The sequence below is a fragment of the Phialemonium atrogriseum genome (genome assembly GCF_030411735.1).
Source record: "Phialemonium atrogriseum strain 8032-3 unplaced genomic scaffold QBC33scaffold_3, whole genome shotgun sequence".
Lineage (NCBI taxonomy): Eukaryota > Fungi > Ascomycota > Sordariomycetes > Cephalothecales > Cephalothecaceae > Phialemonium > Phialemonium atrogriseum.
Genome location: NW_026848140.1, coordinates 1,210,534 through 1,229,364, shown reverse-complemented (window position 1 = coordinate 1,229,364; position 18,831 = coordinate 1,210,534). Strand labels below are relative to the sequence as shown.

General features: G+C 55.0%; 5 protein-coding genes across 5 annotated transcripts; 4 read left to right on the top strand and 1 right to left on the bottom strand.

The window, feature by feature from the left end:
- Nucleotides 1-168: 168 nt before the first annotated feature.
- QBC33DRAFT_445030 (fungal-specific transcription factor domain-containing protein) lies at nt 169-3,311 on the top strand (the record flags this gene model as incomplete). The annotated part of the gene is made up of 6 exons (XM_060424304.1): nt 169-321; nt 418-484; nt 647-926; nt 992-1,156; nt 1,208-1,386; nt 1,438-3,311. 6 exons carry the CDS (start codon nt 169-171, stop codon nt 3,309-3,311), a joined length of 2,718 nt encoding a protein of 905 aa, XP_060287364.1.
- Nucleotides 3,312-5,634: 2,323 nt separating this feature from the next.
- QBC33DRAFT_575968 (MFS general substrate transporter) lies at nt 5,635-8,667 on the top strand (the record flags this gene model as incomplete). The annotated part of the gene is made up of 2 exons (XM_060430872.1): nt 5,635-5,931; nt 5,983-8,667. The coding sequence occupies 2 exons, from the start codon at nt 5,635-5,637 to the stop codon at nt 8,665-8,667; spliced, it is 2,982 nt and encodes a 993-aa protein (XP_060287363.1).
- A 1,089-nt stretch (nt 8,668-9,756) lies between these two features.
- QBC33DRAFT_575967 (aconitate hydratase-like protein) lies at nt 9,757-12,292 on the top strand (the record flags this gene model as incomplete). The annotated part of the gene is made up of 3 exons (XM_060430871.1): nt 9,757-9,801; nt 9,865-10,699; nt 10,764-12,292. 3 exons carry the CDS (start codon nt 9,757-9,759, stop codon nt 12,290-12,292), a joined length of 2,409 nt encoding a protein of 802 aa, XP_060287362.1.
- A 666-nt stretch (nt 12,293-12,958) lies between these two features.
- QBC33DRAFT_566599 (ankyrin repeat-containing domain protein) lies at nt 12,959-16,210 on the top strand. Its single transcript, XM_060430462.1, has 2 exons — nt 12,959-15,095; nt 15,838-16,210. The coding sequence occupies exons 1-2, from the start codon at nt 13,254-13,256 to the stop codon at nt 15,871-15,873; spliced, it is 1,878 nt and encodes a 625-aa protein (XP_060287361.1). The 5' UTR covers nt 12,959-13,253; the 3' UTR covers nt 15,874-16,210.
- Nucleotides 15,937-18,019, bottom strand: QBC33DRAFT_234088 (uncharacterized protein). The gene has a single exon (XM_060422859.1). The coding sequence runs from the start codon at nt 17,730-17,732 to the stop codon at nt 16,116-16,118; it is 1,617 nt and encodes a 538-aa protein (XP_060287360.1). The 5' UTR covers nt 17,733-18,019; the 3' UTR covers nt 15,937-16,115.
- Nucleotides 18,020-18,831: the final 812 nt, after the last annotated feature.

The window sequence follows — 18,831 nt, the reverse complement described above, 5'->3', positions numbered from 1 at the left end:
TCTCTGGTGGCCGCTCCTCCCCCTAAGTCCTGACGACGATGCGCAGTCGAGACCGGTAGCGGCCGAGCATTCGGGGTTTCCTCGCAGCACCACTAGACCAACTAGACACGGAACACACACAATCTTGTCCGTGTGCTCTTCACCGTGGATTTTCCAAGGAACCCGGGCATGACCGTGCAGGCCTTCGAGCCTACGGCAGTGGGCCCTCTTCCCCCCGTCGCCATGTCGCGTCCGCAAGTTGGCATTGAGCGGCTGCCAACCCGCCGGTTGAGCAATGAACCACGCGAGTCAATGAACTGTAAATCCTGCCGGAAGCGCAAGGTAAGATAGAGCCAAGCCGGTGGGGAACGCAAGTGCGGCATCTTCTTGAGATCTTGCCCCAGTCTGGCACGTCGGACGCTGAAACCCTTCACTTAGATCAAGTGCAACCGCCTCCGTCCGGCATGCGAGGCGTGTCAGGTTTTCCAATGCCCATGCATTTACGGTATGTGTGTGTGTGTATATGTAACTCCAGATCCCAAACCAAACTTGCTGGGGTTTTATTCTTTTTTTTCCCGGCCCCCTTTTCTACTCCATCTATTCGAATGTTAGCCAGATGCCCATGGTCCACTCTGCTGATCAACTCCCGCTTGTCCCTCCGTCAAAGACGCCGTTCCGAAAAAGAGGGGCCCGAAGACGGATGTATTGGAGGCGCTCCTGAAGAGAGTAGACGGGTTGGAACAGCGGCTGAGGGTCCAGAAAAAGGCAGAGCCAGGCACGCCAACTTCTGAGAATGGTCATGATCCTACCAACGAAGAATGGCCAGCAAATGGTTCCGCGACCAACGTCACGGCAGGGGATGGAAAAGAACAGAGCCCAGGTGTTGACACGGCCCGTGCCGACCAGGATCACGGAGAGGCCGCTATCTCCTCTCCCACTACCATGAGGTTAGTACTGCCTACCGCGACTTATAGAAAGCACTTTGAAAGGCTGACGAGACTGTTGCGATCAGCAACCCGTCCCCCGGTGTTCAGACGGAGGCGCTCCTTGACACTTACTTCGCCCGCTTTCACGCAAAACCGTTCCATATTCTCGACGAGTCTTCGCTCCGGCAAAGGTTGCAGCTTAACCAGGTCCCAAACTACCTGGTTCACGCCATCTATGCTGTCACTGCGAGGTATGTGGCTAACTAAAAGAAAGATAAGGTTCATCTGGCTGACACTCCCAGGTACACACCTCACCCCAGTGGATATGAAGCTGGTGTGAAGCTGAGCGAGGGCTACGCCGCGCAAGCGAGAAATGAAATTGACACCGATGAGCCCTCGGTGGACGCGCTCCAGGCATTGTTGCTTCTCGTTACCGCATTCACAGCTGCGGGGAAGGGCAAGAAGGCCTACATGCTCCTGAGTAAGATCTCCCCGGTTGCTTGCTCCTATGATTTACTAACGTGGACGGCAGCAAGTGCGGTTGGCATGACCGTGGCGTTGGAACTGCATCGGGAGATGGATGCCCAAGCCCGGGTGATGCCCGTCGAGCGAGAGATGCGACGCAGATTGTTCTGGACCTGCTATCTCCTTGATCGGTTCATGGCCTGTGGCTCGAAGCGCCCCTCCCTCATAGGCGACAAGACAATCTTGCTGAGGCTGCCATGCTGGTCGCCAAACCCCGGAGGTCCACCGATAGAGGGCGAGTTCTTCCAAAGCGGATCTAATCTGCAGTGTCTCCAGGGCAGCGGAAAGAAGTCTCAGGGGAGCAACGCGATGCTGGTTGACATCAGCCGCATTCTAGGCACTACCAACAGATATCTCGCGGCAGGGGGTGTGAAGGGCGATTCGCATTTCCCCTGGCATTCTCTGTCCAACCTCTCCAAGATCCGCCAAGAGCTCGACGTTTGGGCGTCCGGCATGGAGGATGTCTTCTCCAGTCTTGACACCTTGTTTGGGCAGGCCGACTCGACGATCCTCGTCCTTGGCAAGCTAATCTACCACCTGATCCACTGTCTCATCTATCGGCCATTCCTTCCCATCGATCTTGCCGAGCTTGCCGGCCCCGGACAGCACCAGTCATGGCAAATCGAGGCGACAAATATGTGCTTCTTGCATGCCAATGCGATCGCAGAGCTCGTGGAACTCGGAAGACAGGCCGCAACAATAGAATGGCCAGCCTTTGTGGGCTATTGTATCTGCACTGCAGGCACAGTTCACATCCATGGCGCACATTACAGCAAGAACGCCAGCGGGGGTGAGATGAATGTCTTCAGCTCCTCAGCCGAGTTTCTCTCGCGGGCAATGCAGCAACTGAGCGAACTGCGATATGCTTGGGCCAGCGTCCAACACCAGCGCGAGACTCTACAAGGCATCTACAACGCACATTCCGAGCTCGTCAAGAGCCTGGAGAACAACCCGATGCGCTACTCGCCCGTGTTCCATCTCGAGGATTTCTTCGACAGGTACTCCAACATTGGGGGCCCAGGCGGCCAAACGTTCAGTTTCGATGCCGCGAACCTCAGCCTTTCGGATGTTATTGTCGACTTCATCCCTGATGCCTACGCGGGTAATGACTTTTACGCCCCTCGTGCAGATGAGACAACCGCTGAGCCAGAACGACCGAACCTGAAACGGAAGAATACTGGCCCCTCAGGTCGAAAGCGTCCCGACCTGAAGAGCCTCCCCCCCCCAACTAGTAGTCTCAACCCACCACCAACCTCTGGCTTGCCGACGGCATCTCACCCTAACCACAGCGACCTCTCGACTACGTCCCTTCTCCTACAACCTTCCCCGGGGATGCTGCACACACCTACCTCCCTTCCTCCGCAGCACGAGCTGCATGCACATCACCAGCACATGAATGGCCTTCAGGGGTCTATGAACGAGACCGCCGCCAACGACGCCGCCGTTGCTGCAGCCGCAGCGGCAGGGTTCGCCATCCCCCCTCCGCCCCATCGAGCACCCACCGGCCATCCCATGCCCGATCTTTCGAACACGCCATTCAGTCCCCAGTACGGCTACGCCCAGCTCCACTCGTCCCTCCTCGGATCCCACGGCCACAGTATGCAGGCCCAGTCGCCCTACGACCCGATGTTCGGAGGGATGCCCACCAACCCGTTCTCGAGCCCGGCCCCGTGGCATGCCGACGAGGGCGGCAACAGCAACAGACCGCCCGTGGTCTCTAGCCCTGGCGACAGGAGCCACAACGGCAGCACCGGGACTGGATCGGTGGAGGAGAAAGACCCGTTCCTCAGCCTCCTCGAACAACTGGCCGAGAACGAGTCCGTCAGGGGCCAGGGCAACGAGTTGGATTTCTTCCTGGCTGGTGGCTCCAACGCAGGCTGAAACGCCTTTCCGGGCAGTTATGGGATATTACGTTGACCCTGACTGTGCGATCTGTTTTTTTGGGCATCTGGAGTAGTGGCTCCTTTACTCACGATATTCTGGTGGGGTTATCCTTTTGACTTGCAACGTCGAGCGAAGGGACCTAACTAAAAGGCTATGGATATGGCTACCCCATAATACTTCCTAGCGATACTGGCGTGACCTTTTTAATTCAGCGTTGTAGCCATTTCTCGATCAACGACTCGACTCGACTCGACTTTACGACAAGGAGCTGGAATTATGGAAAGCGGGTTTGGAGTACCGGACTCGAGCAGCGTTGACGGCTGCTGGATACGGGGCATTTGCCTTTCGATGAAAAGGAGTTGTGATGGATACTTGTGCCCTTTTTGTTTTCGCGGTCTGGGGAGCAAACCGTGGGATTGATTAGGCGCTGGGAATCGCTGTTTGGCAACCAACCTCGTCTTGGATTCTTCCTCGAGAGGTATAGCCCACCAGTCTATGCACATAGAAGCAGATCCTACTATGTATGTACAGGTGTAGAAGCAGGACAACTGGGCCGTGGTTCCTGCCTAGTGTGTGTGATCATGCCCCGAATCAGGTACTATACATGCGTGAATCGTGGTCTATGTGGATGCTCTTGTTCCCGGAGCCCCTAACCTCTCTCGAAACCCTTACTAGTCATGAACATTCATTCATCCCTCCACCAGAGTCTTGGAAGGTCTGGGACCTCGAAGCCGCGCAGACTTACAATTTCTACAATCTTGGTAGTGAAGCATTGAATTGTGATATTCGGACTGATGCATGAAGAAAGATAGATAAGAGTAGTCCCGTGGGGATTATCACCTCCTAATTAGTACATACCTACCACGCCTACCCGGCTGACGGGCAAGTCACATTCCTAAATTTATCCTGGCTGTTCTGACCTGCGCCGATCGGCAGTATTACCCGGACGATCACAACTACATCATCAGATCATTTCTCATTGCGAGCCAACCCCACAGACAATTGAATCCGTTGAACGTTTTCCCGACTCGCTGCCAACAAAAAAACGCGCACTGCGAAACTATTCCAATTTCACTGAGCGTCTAAAAACTCTTTAAAAAACAGTAAAAAGGAATTCAAGGCTGTCAAATATTCTCTGATATTTGAATTATTGTACAGCACCTTTTATTTGGTTGTAAAGCGTATTGTGAGGAATTGGTTTCTGTTGAAAAAGTATGGGTTTTGGCTAGTGAAGTAGATTTGATAGGGGATATTGTGTTTCGCAGTCCGCGTTTTTTTGTTGGCAGCGAGCCCGACTACTGGCATGGCTGAGTCATACAAACGCGGGGGATACGAGTGAGGCATTAAACGCCACAGAACGCCCTGCCAATTGCCAAATCAGTGAGGGGGCTGAAGTAGCAGTGCAGGTGATGTGCTGCAGATTCCGGCATCGCAAACTTGCCCATTTGTCCGAGGAGATAAGGCGGTCGCCGCCGACTAAATGGTGGTGGGAGCCGGAAAGCGGTAGACAAAATATGACATCATTACCAACCGGGAATTCAACGGGGGCAGAATCGCGTTGATCAATTGCCACCGACCCTTCGTACTTCGTACCAGCGCAGCGGGGAGAAAACGGGTTGTTGCCAGCCACTGTCCTTTATTAAGGTACCGCCCAATTGGGTGCCCCACTTCAACTTTGCGAAAATGAGGTGGTGGCGCTTCGAGTCCTGTGCGGGGTAACTAGGAAGGTGCCGAGTTGTGTTGAGTGTTTCCGCAAGAATCCACGTGTGTTCAAGATCCTAGCATGGCTAGGTAGGCATTTGGGCGCTCATGATTGGCAGTTTGTTCTCACATTGAAGATTTTTTTGTGGTTCTGAATTACTGCCTAACGTCAGGGAAACATTTGTTGCCGATTCATTCTCCTTGGGCTATATTTTTAGCGCACGTCCCGCAGATTAGCACTTTTGTCATGACTGAGCCCCCCCACGCCTGATGGAACTACACCATTATTGTTTTTTTCTTGCAAAAAAATAACCGAGTCTCACTTTCAGCTGTATTGTTCGCAAATCGGTTTCTCGCTCTAGCACATTCCTTCCCAACAGACAACTGTGATGCGGGCACCTAGCCCTCGCGATGCAAACTTGGCCAGCTGCCCTCGTTAAGGACCGAGGGGTCATACGCATAGGACCTTGTTGCCTCATCGACCGGTTTCCTGATTGAGCACGCAGGGTTCTGCTCTCATGTCCCCATTAGGAGCAGTATGGCGAGAAGCTGGTAGTCGGATTTACCACCAACCACCTTAGGTACCTCTGGCTCTGGCCGGCAGGCAGTCGAGCTCGCCATGTCGGAGATGGAGGACGGTTTTCCTGACCGGGGACCTGCCGTCTTCGCCGTCACGACAGCTACCTTGGTCTTGGCCTCGGTCTTTGTCGCGTCACGGATGATTTCGCGCATCGGTATTGTTAAACATTTCACCTATGACGACTACTTCATGGTCGTTGCCTGGCTGCTCGCCTTCTTCCTGAGCTTCACAATCAATCTTGGAACAAGTAGGGGGTTGGGCCGCCACGATGCCAACATCGAGCCTGACAATAGGGTTGGATTGAGGACGTGCGAATATGTCTTCTCAATCCTTTATGTAAGTGCCCCTTCGTGGACTCGGCAGAATCCGCGCTGATCCGTGGCGCAGAATCCCGCCCTGATGGCCACCAAGACCTCCATCTTGATCTTTTATCTCCGTCTGTCCAAGAACACGCAGAAGATCCTCCGTATGGCGTCTTGGGCCGTCCTCGTCATTGTCAATGTCGCGGGCACGATTCTCACTCTCATGAACATCTTCCAATGCCGGCCCGTCGATGCTTCATGGAAACCCAAAGTCGGCGCTACCTGCCTTCCTCTCCTGACCGAGTTCATCTGTTCTGCGCCTGTCAACATCGTCACCGATCTCGCCATCCTGGCACTCCCGATACCCGTGATAACGGGCATGAGATTGCCGCCACGGCAGAAAACGATCCTCGTCTTGACCTTCGCTGTCGGCGTTTTCATCACCATTGTCGATGTTGTGAGGATATACTACCTCCAGCGCGCCATCTCAAACGCTCCCACTTCCATTTCAAATCAACCTTCGGCCCTGTTTGGCGACACTGTAGACTTCTCGTGGAACGCCTCCCTCTCACTGATGTGGTCCGCCGTGGAAGTCAACATTGGGATTACTTGCGCCTGTGTTCCCACACTCAAACCTCTTGTTACCAGGATCCTACCTGCCATGCTCGTCGGCCCCAACAGGACACGCCGGAGCTCCGAGGAGCAGGAGAGCAAAATGACATCGACTGCTACGCCGAATCAGGACAGCTCAGATAGCAGCCAGCGTCGAACGGCATATAGTCAACCAATCATCATCCCCGATGAAGCCCACGTCGAGGGGAGCCACCACTCGGAGGAACTCTCAATGCGGGACTTCCTTAGAGCCACGGGTTCCAAAGCAGACCGCGTGAGTCAGCAAGGCAGCGCGCAGCATCGGCCAGATGGTCGGGTGCCGAGTACTTCCACCTTCGGAGCAGCAGGTCCTAAGCAGGAAAACTCGGTCTACTTCGGCTTCGTAAACATGAAGCGGCCGAAGAGCATGCTGAAGGTATCGGTCACAGAATCTTGGAGGTATTGCACACTTGTGACCATACTATTCCTCATGTGGGGATTCTCTTATGGTCTCTTGAACACACTGAACAACGTCGTCGCTGCTGTCGGCAACATGACAACCGCAGAGGCATTGGGGTTGACCAGTGTTTACTTCGGCGGAGGGTACTTCTTTGGTCCGCTCTTGGTCGGCGAGTGGCTCCTCAGGCACGATGAGCACCATCGCTACAAACGAAGAGACCGTGGCCGTGGGGCAGAGAGCGTCGGCGGCTTCAAGGTGACATTCATCGTGGGCCTGCTCATCTACGGGACTGGCACCATCATGTTCTGGCCGAGCGCGGTCCTGAATGCCTTCGGTGGCTTCATGGTCAGCAACTTCGTCGTCGGGTTTGGCCTCGGCGTCCTCGAAACTGCGGCCAACCCCTTCATAGCACTATGCGGCCCGGCAGACTACTCGGAGATGCGCCTCCTCCTGGCCCAAGGCGTGCAGGGTGTTGGGAGCGTCGTGAGCGGGCTCCTGGCCCAGAAGGTGTTCTTCAAGTACATCGGCACCGCGGGATACACAACCTCGATGAGCCTCCTCGGCGTCCAGTGGACCTACCTTGCCATCACCCTGTTTTGCGCCCTCTTAGCTCTGTTCTTCTACTACATGCCGCTCCCAGAAGTCACCGACAAGGAGCTGGGCCGGCTTGCCACGAACCTCCCCGTCAACCCGAAGAAGCGCAGCATTGGCGGCATGTCGCTACGGACCTGGTGTATAATCCTTGCGGTTGCGGCACAATGGACCTACGTCGCTGCTCAGGAGAGCATGAGCATCTGGTTCGGTACCCTCGTCACCTCGCTGCTTCCAACACCCCCGTCCACCGACATGGCAGGCGGCTCAGAGAAGGACGACAAGCCACTGGGCATGAGCCTGTCAATACCGGACTATCTCCTCATTGCCCATACAGCCTTTGCCGTCTCCCGGTTTGCTGCTGGCTATCTCGCCTATCTCTCTGTGAAGCATCCTAAAAACCCGTTTATACCGACTCCCAGGACCATGTTGTCCATCTCGGCCGGGCTCAACGTCCTCTTCGCCCTCTTGATCGTGGTCCTCAAACCGACGGGGAACCCAAACCTCCTCGTTATCCCGATCGTCCTCTTCTTCCTCGCAGAGGGTCCCCTCTGGCCCCTGATATTCGCACTCGGGCTCCGCGGCCAGGGAAAGCGGACAAAGCGCGCCGCCGCATGGTTGACCATGGGCGGGTCGGGCCCGGCATTCTGGCCCTTCGTCATGTACGCCATCCTCAACCGGGGAGGGAATATCTACACGGCATTCATCGTCGTCGTCGTTCTATTGGTTGTCACATTTATATACCCCTTGTTTCTGACGTTTGTCAAGGACGCGAAGGTCATGGTCGACCCCTCGAAGGGGGCCGGCGGCGCGGCCGCGGCCGGCGGTGGGGATGCCGAGGGCGGCGGTTTTGGGAGGAGGCATAGCCAGCCGTCGGACGTCAATCTGGATGAGATGATCGCGTCGAGGAGGCGGACCGTGTCCAACGCTGCCGCCGGCGGAGCGGGGCGGGGCTTGCTGGGCAAGCTGTCGCTAAGTTCTGCTTCCAAGACGGGTCATCCGACGGCAGCGCCCACACCGTCACCGCCGAAGCCTGACCATCGGGAGGGGATGGCGGGGGACCAAGGCCGTAGCGCAGCTCCGTGGGAGGATCAGGTGCTTGACACTTCGATCCTGGAGCAGCGGTAAGGCGAGGCCGCCGCTTGTTTCTTTCCCTTGCTCCTTTTAGAGGTAATATAGTAGTATTCTAGTAATATAAAACATGGGGTAACTCGAACAAGATCAACAGTCTCTAGCTCTCACACCGCCGTGAGACATGGTACTCACATGTCGCGGGTCCCTTCGAATATCTTGGGCTGTCTCTTATAGCGGCAGGGTTTTGGGCTTTGACATGTATATCATGCGAGCCGTTAACTTCGCCAGGGCTGTGCTTCTCCCGAAAGGGTTGATGTCACTTCATTGCATTGTACAGTATAAGTTGTCACCCCTGATAATAAGAAACAACAAGTACCTAAAAGGGTGCCTCTTATAAGCAACGCACGTTATAAAGTTGATATCTAAGTCTATAGTTTCCAAAGTATAGTGGGGTTTGAATACTTCTTGACATAGGTCAGGCGGCCGTTCGTGTATAACCAACCCCTCTATAAGTAACAGCGCGCGACTACAGCAATGGTAACTCTTATGTCTTATCATTCCAGGGGAAGCACCTTGATATATAAGAAGATTCTATGATCAAGGTTATCCATTCAGATAAATTAGCACACCTTCTGCAATTCCAGTCACAAGAGCTGTTAATGGAGTCAACTTCATGACCTTGTCAAATGGCGAATCATCTGAGAAGGGACCTATCAAATAACCTATAATAGATGAAGTTAAGAGTTGAAGGTAGAAAAGTGATCTAGCCAAAAGTATACCCTCTATTTACTCTCTCTTATGGTGCTTAGCACATGTATTTGTTCTTATTTATTCTCTCTTCCATAGGTAGCTACTTAGCTACACATGTAGGTGCAGCTGGCGTACTTGATGCTCATGCCTTGGAGCAAATAGACCTGATTTATGAATAATTGGTTATGCATTAAACCAGGTTTTCACTGTATGTAATCCCAGAGTCATGATAGGACAATTTCGTTATCTTGTGTGGAGCGGTGTGATATGTATCTTCCCCAGATCTTTTTCGGCATCCGCCGTTTATCGGCCTTCACGAACTTTTTTCCCACCTTCCCTGTGACCCCACCAACACCGGGTTTGGGGAGCGTTGTTTGGTCATTGATTGCGAAGATGCGGCCAATTGATCTCGCCAGTCGATCTGGCTCACTCTTAAAGGTATGGCTACTCAGGTTCTTTGGCCAGAAACCCTGTTCAGTTAAGCTGACACTCCATATACAGAGGGCTCTCCAAAGTCAACACAATCGAAGTGCCTCGAGATCGCGACATTTCAGCAGCGCATCGCCACTTCCCCCGACATATGAGAAGCTATACGGAAAGTACTCGGAGGTCAGACATGTGCTTGGGTCTCGGCGCTTGACCTTGGCCGAGAAGATCTTGTACAGCCACCTGGACAACGTCGAGGAGTCGCTCCTCTCCAACACGAACAATGGCCGCGACATCCGGGGCAAGGCGAACCTCAAACTCAACCCAGACCGCGTGAATATGCAGGATGCTTCGGCCCAGATGGCTCTCCTGCAGTTCATGACCTGCAATCTTCCCCAGACCGTCATTCCCGCCAGTATCCACTGCGATCACTTGATCGTCGGAGAGAAAGGTGCGGACGTCGATCTATCTTCGGGCATCAAGATCAACCAGGAGGTGTTCGACTTCCTCGAGTCGGCCGGCAAGAAATATGGCATCGATTTCTGGCCTCCGGGAGCTGGAATCATCCACCAGACCGTGCTCGAGAACTACGCGATACCGGGACTGATGATGCTGGGCACTGACAGCCACTCCCCCAATGCCGGTGGTCTGTGCACGATCACTATCGGAGTTGGTGGAGCTGACGCTGTTGAAGCCCTTGTTGGTGCTCCCTGGGAGCTCAAGGCCCCTCGCGTCCTTGGTGTTCGTCTTAGCGGCCAGCTCAGTGACTGGGTGTCCCCCAAGGACGTCATCCTCCATTTAGCTGGCCTATTAACCGTCCGAGGTGGTACGGGCTTCATCGTCGAATACTTCGGCCCGGGAGTGGACACCCTCAGCTGCACTGGCATGTCAACCGTTTGCAATATGGGAGGTCGGTTTCATCCCTTCCGCGTTCATTTGACCTCTTTGTGTGACTGACTGTGTCGCCGGACTAGCTGAGATTGGTGCCACTACGTCCATTTTCCCCTTTACGGAAGCATCGAGCCGTTACCTGCAATCAACCAGGAGGGACCAGGCTAGCCGGGATGCCACGGCGTTCCAGAATTTCTCTGGGAATGGGGTTGGCGAAGACGCTTACTTTAAGTTCCGGAGCGACGAAGGCGCCCAATATGACGAGGTCATCGACATTAACCTCTCGGAACTAGAGCCGCATGTCAATGGCCCCTTCACCCCTGACCTGTCAACCCCGCTCTCGAAGTTCAAGGAGACGGTCATGGAGCAGGAATGGCCGGAGAAGCTTTCTGCTGGTCTTATTGGAAGTTGCACAAATAGCTCCTACGAGGACATGACTAGGGTCGAAAGCATCATCAAGGAAGCCACAAAGGCCGGGCTGAAGCCTGCTGTTGACTTCTACATCACTCCGGGCAGCGAGCAGATTCGTGCCACCCTGGAGCGGGACGGCACGCTGGAGACCTTCACCGACGCTGGAGGCATTGTGCTCTCCAATGCGTGCGGGCCCTGCATCGGTCAGTGGAAGCGCCAAGACGGAGTCGAGAAAGGCACATCGAATGCCATCTTCACCTCGTACAACCGGAATTTCAGGGGGCGCAACGACGGCAACCCAGACACCATGAATTTCCTCGCGTCTCCGGAGATTGTCACGGCCATGGCATATGCCGGGTCTACGACCTTCAACCCCATGACGGACACCCTGACGACGCCCGATGGGAAAGAATTCCGCTTCCCGTCGCCGCGGGGTCTAGAGGGGCCGCCGACCCCCTTCGAAATGGGCAAAGACAGCTTGGGTCGCCTCTCGCAGCCCCCCAGCGCGGACGTCAGCGTGGCCATCGCGCCTGATTCCGAGCGGCTCGCGCTGCTGGAGCCCTTCGAGGCGTTCCCGTCCACCGAGCTCACGGGGCTGCGCGTGCTGGTCAAGGTGACGGGCAAGTGCACGACCGACACCATCTCAGCGGCGGGCCCGTGGCTCAAGTACAAGGGCCACCTGCCCAACATCAGCGCCAACACGCTCAACACGGCCGTCAACGCCGAGACGGGCGAGGTGAACGCGGCCTACGACCTCGACGGGTCCCGGCACACGATCCCGGACCTCGCGCGGCGGTGGAAGGAGTCGGGCCAGCCGTGGCTCGTGGTGGCGGAGCACAACTACGGCGAGGGCAGCGCGCGCGAGCACGCGGCGCTGCAGCCGCGGTACCTGGGGGCGCGCGTCATCGTGGCCAAGAGCTTCGCGCGCATCCACGAGACCAACCTGAAGAAGCAGGGCGTCGTGCCGCTGACCCTCGAGGACGAGGCAGACTACGACCGCATCGGCGCCGGCGACGAGGTATCCACCGTCGGCCTCCGCGACATGCTCCTCAACGGCGGCCGCGGCGACGTCGCCCTGCGCGTCGTCAGGAAGGGGTCCGGCGAGGAGGTCCTCATCCCCACCCGCCATGCCGTCAGCGAGGACCAGGCTCCCTTCATCCTCGCTGGGAGCGCGCTGAATCTGCTGTCCAAGCGTAAATGAGTTGTTTGACATTCGTTGAGGGTTTGGAGAGAGCGGATGGTTTGTGGGGTAAGGGGCGAGAGGGGGGGGTTGGTGATCGGGGTAGATAGCCTGGAAGCCTCTGTGGGCTTGAGACCGAGGCGAGGCCGAGAACTATCTGGGTGGTCATAGACAGCTCTGTACGTATATACCAAGTCAAGGCGGTTCTGTAGATAAGGAATACAGGGTTTTTTTCTATGCTCTTTCCCTCACGGTTCCATCAGCTCTCTGTCGACTTTGGTCCCATTGCCAAGCAGTGTTAAAAGAGGGTTAGGGTTAACCCAACCTCTAATCCCGAGTTGATTGTGGAACTGGCCATTACAAGTTTTAATGATATTTTTCAGTCAAGTCCCTTTTTCACATCACTTAGAGAGTTGAAGGAATCGAGGCTTGTTTCTGCCATGGCTAGATCAGCATACGACTACGTTATCACTTAACTAGCAGTTGATTTCTTGAGAAAGTGTGGGCTGAGCCCATTCAGTTGAGAAAGTCAGGTTGAGAAAGCCAGTCTACACAACAGTTCAAGCTTGAGTCATGTAAACTAAGAGCTCATAATCAGTTAGCCAGCATTTCCAAAACTGACTCAGAGTGAGATCTGGCAGTCATATTTGAAAGCCAAACCTACTCAGGAGCCTACCAGACTCCTTTCCCACCTACACATGCCATGCTGTGCGCTATGCTAGCAATGTATGTGCTAAAGTCACAAATAGCGCCGCGATAAGCTTACATAACAGATTAAAATGCTCCCCGAATCTCGCCCTTGGTCATTTCCTTCTTCGTGAGCGGGCCGGTGCTGCTGCTGCTTTAACGTAGCAATGACAGTAACGGACAGGGCTGCTGATGGGTGCGCTTATTGACTGCCTCGCAAGGGGGCCGGCCCGTGCTTGTGAGGTATATATATTTGACATGACCCTCCGCGACCTCCCCTCCGCTTCTGCCAAAAATGACCAGCAGCACCATGGGTGTCTCCTCGCCCCAGTATTCCGAGTTTACCCCTGACGGGTGGATATCCGAATTGGATTACTCTTACCTCGGACTTTTCCATCTCAGGCGCGTCCTTGAGCTGAACGACGTCGAGGCTCTTCGCGAATTTATCGCCTTGAAGCCGAGGCTTTTGACCTGGGACGACCCACAGTATTACCTCCCAACTCCCACCGTGTATGCTGCCGAGGTGGGCTGCAACGACGTCCTAAAAGTCCTCCTTGAATACCAATCGACTCTCTCACCATCTGAACTTACGCAGGAGCCTACAAATTTTGACCGCCTGTATTTGATCCCCTTGCATGCTGCCTGTCGCCATGGCCATACAAGCACTGTGCAGTTTCTGTTGAGCTTCGAGCCTCTAACGGACATTGAGGAACGAGATGCTGGCGATGGCATGACGCCGCTGCGGTGTGCGCTAAGTGCAGCACCCGCACTATGCAAGCAGAGCAAGCAGATTGTGCGCCTGCTTCTAACCCGAGGCGCAGATGCAGCAGCTGTCTATCAATACGGTTTATACATTCCTAGCGCTCGAGGTAACACCTTGACGCTAGCTGCGTCGTCGGCAGATGCCGAGGTCATCAAGTGGCTGATCGAAGCGGGAGCCAATGTGAACGCCAGAGCAGCCCATATAGGGGAAGGCTATGATCTGACCCCGCTTCACAGAGGTTGCTTACATCACAATATTCCTGCAGTCCAGGCGCTTCTTGACCTTGGCGCGCGGTCTGGTATTGCCGCAGTAGATGGCCAGGGCCAGTTGCCTCTCCATTCAGCCGTTGTTGGGGGCTCTGTCGAGATGGTGGCCCTGCTACTCGCCGACGAGCAGGCCCGGCAAACAACCATCAACGCCAAGGACCACAGCGGCCGCACGCCACTCCACCTAGCCGCTGCCGGTGGCTCCCTAGAGATTGTGACCCTCCTCCTCGCTGAGGATACAGCCCTGCAGGCAACCATCATTGCCAAGGACAACAGCGGCTACACGCCGCTCCACTCAGCTGTTGCCGGGGGCTTCGTTGAGATCATGGGACTCTTGCTCGCCCGCGACGAGGCCCACCACATAACTGTCAACACGAAAGACAACAACGATCGCACACCGCTCCACCTAGCTGCCCGCTTCGACCGCCTTCAGCTGATGCGCGCTCTGCTTGACAGCGGCGCCAACCCTTCGCTTCGTGACACCCAAGGCCGCACGCCGCTGCACACCCTCTGCGACCGCTCTGAATTGTCCAGGGTGTCCGATTTGCCCGCATTCGACAGCAATTCCAACACTGCGCTCATCCGCCGCCTGATCGCAGCCGATCCCCACGAGACCACCAGCAGCAGCAACACCAGCGCCACCAGCGCCACCGGCCCCAACATCATCATCAACATCGACTCGCCCGACAACGACGGCAACACGCCCCTTCACCTCGCCGCGCGCCACCGGCACGAACATGTCGTCACGGCGCTGACGCGCCTTGGCGCCCGTGGCGACGCCCGCAATAACGCTGGCCAGACGCCGTGCCACCTGGCGGCGACAATTGACCTGCAGCAGAGGGATAGCGGCGGGCTGCCAGAGCTACTCGCGAGGCAGGGCCGTGTCATGGCGCTGCTGGTGGGGGCGGGGGGCGATCTGGATGCACGCAAGGATGGAGATGGGGAGGGGGAGGGGGAGACCGCACGAGAGAGGATGGAGCGGGATGGGGCGGAGGCGCGGGCCAAGTATAAGTTGCATACGAGGATGGATGCGCTGAGAAGGGCTGAGGAGCCTGAGCATAAGAGGATTGACGCTCTGCCGACTGCGGATCAGGAGGCGGCGCTGCATGTATCGAAGTGGGCTGGCACTTGGAGGGGGTTTGGGAGGGGGTATGCAACGATAGCAGCGGATGATGACTTGTTAGATTATTGGTGCAGGATTAGGCACCAATTGAGAAAAGATGGCACGCACCATCCACATCCACCCACGTGACTTTGCAACTAGTATAACCCTAACCCTAATTTCGAATCTGCAAACTACCACTAGGTACCTGTGAGGACTCGCACCACCTAAAGTTGTAAGGTGGTGCGAGTTCTCGAGGGCCAAATAAAGTGGGGTAAAGCTCACTAATTTTCAGCATATACAAACCTGTACTACCACTAAAACTTTACTTTCAGCGCATCCCTACTCCTCTACATTATCAAGAAATTATGCCTCTTATTACGTGCAGATTGCATCTTACATTTGCTCAGGTGTAGAGTCACGTGGGTGGGTGTGGATGGAAATATCGGTGGGTGTGGATAGATGCACTCCTAGAAAGAAGGTAAAGCCAAACCTACTTTAGCAAAGTCTCTTGAAACAAGAGATCTGTTACTCAATGTTGACATTTCCTCTGCCTGCTGGAGACACTTGCCTTGCTACCTAGGTTGTTGCATCTTTTAATTAGCCCTCTATGGATCTATATTACCTTCTCAGTAGAATGCACTGCGAAGTTGGCAAGAAACAGGTAAAGGTAAGTATCTTTCATTAGCACTTTTGGTAGTTAGATTATTGCCTTACGTGATAATTTTTAATATTGACAACTGTTTAGTCCTTCCTTACAAGCATCCTCCTGAATCTCACTTGAGGCAATGAGACTTGCTATTGCCCAGCGGAGATAATCCAGGGACTTGCTTCGATGCTGGTCGTTGAGCGTATTACAGATTGAATGATTTATGCCTAACCCTGACACGGCTCCCATTGTGTCCAGGTTGTAGCCCCAGGAAACCGGTGCGTCATAAACCCATGCCCATGCCCATTCCCTCATATCTCATCGCTCCCCGTCTCCAGAAGTCTCCGACCCGGGCCTTTAGGACATATACCGCACCCCTATTTCCTTGGGACTCCGGCCCCATTCGTTGACGGTTGTCGTCTTAGCCCCTGCCTTATCGGTTTCTTCCCCTTCTGCGACGCCTCATTCTCAGTCTCGTGCAGCGCTTTAAGAGCGCGTACCCAAGCTGGATCCTCCCGGATACGGTCGGGAAGCTGATCCTCGAATTCGGCCGGGCCTTCCCGCAGCCGTTGTTCTCTCATGCGGACTTTGGCTGTTCCAAAGTTGGCCTTCCGCCCACCTCGCGCTTGTATCTCCTCCTGTTTCGCTTTACGCCACCGTTCTGAGTGCTGCTGCGGCCAATGCAGCCTGGGGTCAATATGAGCATAATACGGCTCATCTGGCGGTTGGAAGCTTGGTGGAGCGTCTAGTTTTGGGATTTGCACACCGCGCGGTGGCGCAGATGCATCTTCCTGGCGATATATAAGAACATCAAAACTCGACTCATCGACCGTTTTTGGTGCATGTTGGACCGCCGGCTCTTGCAATTTACGCCTTGGCTCGGGCTCCTGCTCCTCGAGTCGTCTCATTGTCGGCTTCCTCGCCGCGGGGGGGTTTAGAGTCGGCTCCTGACTCTCCTGCCTTCTCCCGGATCCAGCGGCGGTGGGCTTTGAAAAACCACGGGGCACCTTGTCTTCGCCAGCCTGTTTAGTATGACCATTCATCGGCTCACTGGCCGGGGTATCAGGGGCTGTATCTTTTCTCTGATCCTGTTGGCTAATCGATCCCGATGAGTGATGATACCGAGAAAACCAGGCACGCAGGGCTTTGTTTCCAACAAAGTTTTTGGCCGCGCTTTGACTCGCTTCAAGGGATGCCATCCTTTTCATACTTGCAATCCCGTTGGCCTCGGATACCTCAGAGTTGGGCTGCCTGGTCGAGCTGGCTTGCTCAGATCGGTAGTTATTTTCCTGCCTTGTCGACTCAACGGGTTCTATGCTAAAAACCAAGGATTGCGGTGCCGCTTTGCGTATCACCTGGCGACGGGAGAGTCTCTTGGTAGCGTCCTTGGCGTCATTGCCTACAGTACCAATTCTCCTGCCGTATCGGAAGGTGGCAGTACTGGAAGAGGCAGTGTCGACCTGTCCATTCCTGTCTCGCGGTCGTTCAGGCTTATCCTCGTCTGTGACTTCACTGGGCGTGACCCCAAAAGGTCGACCGCTTTGCAGGTCGGCGTGATGATCATGTGGATTTTGAGCGACTCGAATCTTCTTCCTTGCAGGGCCAGTCTCCCGCGGAGGACTATCAGGAGGAGAGTGGATATTCTGACGCTGAGGAGGTGCCTTGTGCGACGTTGGCGAGCCAGTCAGTTTGCCCGAGACGGACGTGCCGCCGGGATTCAAGGGCTGTCCCCCGGATCCCGTTTTCCTCCTCATGATTGGAAGCACACCGTTAGGATCATGGTCAGAAAGCTTCGTCCTTGTGGCCTGGGCGGATGATTGACGTGCTAGCTCGGACTTGGAAGCCGGACTCCGTTTGGTCATGTCCATCATATGCACGGTGCATAGTGGACCGTTGGCCATGGGCTCGGCCGTGCATTTCGGGTAAGAACATTGCACGACGACTACATCTGCATCGTTGCTGTCTGGCGTGAAGGAGCCTCCCGGTCCAGGCATTGCCGTATCCGGGTTGGCCTGTCGGAGAGAAGTGGAGCTAAGGCTGGTAGCATAGGATGATATTGAAGCCGTGTCATGATAACGTCGTCTCTTCTGAGGGTTGTCGGCGGCGAGACAATTCTGGCAGGTCCAGTTGCTAGAGTGGGTCAGTGTCTCGAAACGTGTCGGCCAATGTTGGGGGGGTTGGGGGTGTTTGGGGGCGAGGCGTGGGTTACCCAGACGTGAGACTAGGATTGTTCGGCTGGGAAAATTCTAGCGAGCGCGAGACTGGCAGAACAGGTCGATTACGGGCCAGCGAGAAGGGACGAGAAGAGACGAAAAGAGAAATGGCGCCTTACTCTGCATGAGGTGGAGGCCGATGGCAGGCGGAGTGATAGTGTCTCTTGCAATTTATGCATTTGTAGAGTCGTTTATCAACCCGCGGGCCTTCTTTGCAGCGTTTGCAGCTATACTGGCAAAGAGGCATTGAGTGGCGAGCGCTGGGCGAGTGTCTCCTTAAAGACCTGTCTCTACAGCGCGGAAAGTGGGGTTAGTAGCTTTCCAATAAAAGGGTTCTGAGCTGATGTGAGGAGGATGAAAACTATAAAATGTGTCTCAGGTCTTTTCAGTTTATTTATGGCTCATCATGCTTGCATGCCGCAGCGGCTTCGTAAACTCTGGTGTTGCGAGGCTGGTGGGAGAAGAGTGAGGCAAGTGGGCTTGTTTACCGCCGTCTTTGGCGCCACCCCAGAGAGGCAGTTGGAGGTGAGGCTCCGGAATGCGGTAACTTCCTGAAATAAAGGAACAGAAAGTTGATGTCCTTTGAAACCAACAACAAAGCAGCACCCCAGTAGACCGTGGATCTCAAGGCACACTGGGGTTCGAGAAGGCAGTGGCAGTGCAGTTGCGACTGCGCACCAGCCAGTTCTCGACGCAACAACCACAGTAAACGAAACCAGAAGGGCCCTAGGCAGTCTGATCTTTTACCATTTTGTTCATCACAGACAACACAACAAACAGAAAGAAAGAGAATAGGATAAAACCCCAAGGTAGAAAAGCCAGAGGGCAAAACTTACCACGACAGGGTTCTGGGAGTCGGGAGTGTAGGTTGGCTCAGGCT